We start from the raw sequence: 4,041 nt of genomic DNA on the forward strand, positions 1-4,041 counted from the left end.
AATTAATCGTTGAATTACCAAGAACCTACTGCAGCAACACCACCCCACCACACCCCCAAAGCCAAATGTCCACCAAAACTGCATCCTTTTCCAAAAGCAAATTAGAATTGGAGCAACACTCCTCATTTTTCAGCTGGGTGTCATGAATCTGTGCATATATAAACAAGATGCGCTAATTTTTCACCATTTTCCTTGCCATGGGCAGTTGTGAGAGGAGGGAACAGATTACAAATTCACAAAGGGAAACATAATTGGGTCCAAAGCCCACTCTACAAGCCCTTGTGGCTATCCTGGAGCCAGAGCAAGCAAATATGGTAATTGACCTCTTTCAGCCAATTGAAACGGCATTGAACCGAGGTCTAGCATTTGGTTTAAGGGCTGGACACCAGTGGACGATGTGTGTAGGTAACCATATCGGACAACCCAGCACCATTTCTCAAAAGATTTGTTTTGCTGTTGTCCTTTCAGGAAAAACACAACATTAATTTTTAAAATATGATCATTCATAATTTGACAGTGGTCGTAGGCTATCTCAATCTTGATTTTGAGAAATAAACTACAGATTGGGAGTGAATACTTTAGGTGTTGTTGTTGTCGGATGGGAGGGCGGTAGACCCTGATTGGAAGGCTGTTAAGACCAACTGTCTCCTAGCATGAGGAAGGCATGCAAACCAGAAAAAAACAAGCAGCCAAGCTCAACCCCCTAGGCACCAGGCACAGTGACACATGGACACATGGACATGGACACATGATATTTATATATTTCATGTGGTTTCAAAGAGCTCACGTGTGTGTTCGTGATCATGCGTATGCTTGTGAATGGGCCTATGACAACACATGCACAATATCGTATGAGAAGCAGGAGGGGCGGAGGAGGGATAGACCACTCTGAGTAAATGTAGCTCGTTTTGACTCTCGCTGCCACAGCCCAAGCCATTTACTCGTTTTGCTCTGCTGAACGCACCATTTTCTCTCTGCGCTAGTTAGCCCCGAGGGTAGTATCGCACTGAGTCAAGTAAAGGAATACATTCAATCATGAAAACAAACTCCTTGCTAAATCTTTTAGCAGGTGATGTTTTATGAAGGTGGGGGTTGTTGTTGTTATTGTTGTGGTTGGTGGTGGTGGGCGTTGTCAACAGAATGAAAGAATTAAAAAGTGCAAATTAATTACTTCAAAACCTGGCAGGCTTCTGTTTCTTTCATGGGTATGATTTGAAATATGAAAGCTAATTAAGTTGGTTTAAAACACTCAGATACTTATTAGATGAGGTTAGTGCAGTCGTTTCATTCTAGTTAGTGTTTAAAAAGGCACTTTTATTTCTCAGTGCTCTAATAATGTGCGCTACTGTTTCTTACCTTTAAGACATCTAATGAATAAATACACATCCAAATATGGATAGGAACATCTACAATTTTGGAAATCTCTTTTATAGGTTGGAAACCCTCAAAGGTTTGTTCTTTGTCCACATTTTCTCTCAAAAATAACTCTTTAATTGCTTCTTCACTAGGCAGCAGTATAGCAGAACCTTGGGGGAGAAAAGTTAATTTTGTTGTGGGCATTTGTCCAAGCCAGGTATAAAATATATCTTACTGGCTTAGACATTGGCAAAGGCTGTGACCCTGAACCTTGCTGGCTTCATAAGAAGTAGCCAAGTCATTGCTACCAAGGGATAATAAGCAAATGGCATAATAAATGATTGATTGGAGTTCATTAGAATATATTTTAGATGTCTATAATTAGAGTCATGCAGGGAGTAATTCTGTGGGCCATCTATTTACAAATGAAGTGCTTCCAAGTCATCAGTTATGGATGTGATCTCCCTGAATACATATCTCAGATCATGTCTTTTTTTCTCTTATGCTGGAGAAGAAGCAATAATGCAATAATTACGTAAAAACTAATTACATGTTCACCTTTTTAAAACTCATTATGTAATCAATCATACAATTAGTCAAACTTACTAGTACTTTTTAGAATTTCATTTGAAAATATAAATACATAAACAAATCCTATACAGTGCAGCATGGATTCATATTAATAACAGATTATGCTTTTCACGTTTTTTGTTTGTTTGTTAGCCTGAAAGCCTGAATTGTCCTGAAACTCATCCATGTACCTGAAAGTGTAAAGGTATAAGCTAACCTTCTCAAAACAGCATGAATTTATACTTTGAATGTGGAGACACATTCTTAACTCTTAAAGTGATTATACACAGGGCAACCTTTTGAGCAATGTTACTGGGCATGATTTGTGTATTCTGATTGGATGACATGATAATTTACCTACTAATGATTAAAGTACTCTGGGGGGGGGAAATGATGTTCAGTATCAATGGAAACAATTCCAGTGCAAGTCCTCTAGAACATTGCCCTGCAACATTGCTCTAAAAGTTGCCTTGTGTATCATTAGATTGGGATAAGATCATTTTTAGAATGTGTATCATTTTTAGGGCACTATTTCCCCTTTCCTCAATCAAGTGTAAAAAACTTCTGTAACTACTGTATACATCATTCTTAACAACATTAACAACTTTTTGCACCCTCACCATGACACTCACTCTCTTGAGCACCTTACCATGCACACAGAACTACAGGACTACTGTTGGACTACTTTTTGCACCTTCACCATGACACTCACTCTCTTGAGCACCTTACCATGCACACAGAACTACAGGCCAGTCCAGTGCCCTGCGCCTCGGTCCAGCTCTCCATACTGCAACCCTGACAGAATTACCGATCACAACAAGGACCCAGCAGGCAAGTACATTGCACATTTTTCTGGTGATTTTGGGAAGTTGGCCTTTTGGGGAACCCGGCTCGCCATCAGACGGTTCCCCTGTGCCTTGGAGGACGACTGGGCCTCCGACGAGGACGACTGGGCCTCTGGGGAGGAATGGCCGGGTCCCTCTCCCATTCCAGCTTCAATCCCATCTCCTCGATGCCCTCCAGTCCCGGCTCCTCGCCTCCTCGCTCCAGTCCCGGCTCCAGCCTCACTCCAGTTCCGGCTCCTCGTCTCGCTCCTGTGCCAACTCCCTGCGACTTCTGGGCCCTTCCTATTCCTGACCTCCCTGCTCCCATGACTCCAGTCCCCGTTCCAGCTCCAGTCCCGATTCTGGCTCCAGCTCCCTCTCCAGCCCCGATTCTGGCTCCAGCTCCAGCCCTGATTCTGGCTCCAGCTCCAGTCCTGATTCTGGCTCCAGCTCCCTCTCCAGCCCCGATTCTGGCTCCAGCTCCAGCCCTGATTCTGGCTCCAGCTCCAGCCCCGATTCTGGCTCCAGCTCCAGCTCCAGCCCCGATTCTGGCTCCAGCTCCAGCCCCGATTCTGGCTCCGGCTCCAGCCCCGATTCTGGCTCTGGCTCCGGCCCCGATTCTGGCTCCGATTCTGGCTCCAGCTCCGGCTCCAGGCTCCAGCTACCTCTCCAGCCCCAAGTCAGACTCCTGCGCCGGCTGAAGCACCAGTACCGACTCTGGCTCCAGTCCCGGCTCCAGTTCCAGATCTGCCTCCGGCACCTGATCCTGCTCCCGATCCTGCTCCAGCTCCGACTCAGGCTTTCGATCCTGATCCGGCTCCCGCCCCCGGCCCGGCTCTGACTTGTTCTGCCACTGGTTCTGTGCACCTGAACATTCCATGTCGCATGTCTCCCTTGTCACATACAATACTATAAAATCACATACAAACACTAAACTACATTTCTAACTCTGTTACACCCCCCTCCCCTGAATTTCACCAAATTCAAGCAGCAACCAAATAGTACTTCCAAAGGCAAAGAGTACACTACTTTCAAACACTAGACAGAGAGTCACCAATTACAGGACAACCAACCACAGAGGTATCCAATAAGGATGAAGTGGAAGAAGAGGAGCGCAAACTCTCACACAACCAACCACTGGCAGTAGGGTGCCTTATACACCCCACAAGACCATAAAGCCATAAACCATAAATTCCATAAATTATCCACAAAGCTAATCAGAAAAGCTAGATAAATAATAATATGTCATTAACTTTTATATTAACATATAGTTTGTAAATAAACATTTAAC

At 44.4% G+C, this 4,041-nt stretch overlaps 1 protein-coding gene across 1 annotated transcript; it reads right to left on the minus strand.

Annotated features, from left to right (window-relative positions):
• Positions 1-2,823: 2,823 nt before the first annotated feature.
• LOC121699029 (glycine-rich protein 5-like) lies at positions 2,824-3,630 on the minus strand. Its single transcript, XM_042081626.1, has 2 exons — positions 3,436-3,630; positions 2,824-3,216 (listed from the first exon to the last, which is right to left on the minus strand). Exons 1-2 carry the CDS (start codon positions 3,628-3,630, stop codon positions 2,824-2,826), a joined length of 588 nt encoding a protein of 195 aa, XP_041937560.1.
• Positions 3,631-4,041: the final 411 nt, after the last annotated feature.

This window comes from Alosa sapidissima, chromosome 23 (genome assembly GCF_018492685.1).
Source record: "Alosa sapidissima isolate fAloSap1 chromosome 23, fAloSap1.pri, whole genome shotgun sequence".
In the NCBI taxonomy this organism is placed as follows: domain Eukaryota; kingdom Metazoa; phylum Chordata; class Actinopteri; order Clupeiformes; family Clupeidae; genus Alosa; species Alosa sapidissima.

What these genes read in the sequence shown, in the direction of transcription:
- LOC121699029 (XM_042081626.1), bottom strand. Translation starts at nt 3,630, where the DNA reads ATGGAATGTTCAGGTGCACAGAACCAGTGGCAGAACAAGTCAGAGCCG. An exon ending in TGCTTCAGCCGGCGCAGGAG is followed by an intron (nt 3,217 to 3,435) that starts TCTGACTTGGGG and finishes GGAGCCAGAATC; the next exon opens with GGGGCTGGAGAGGGAGCTGG.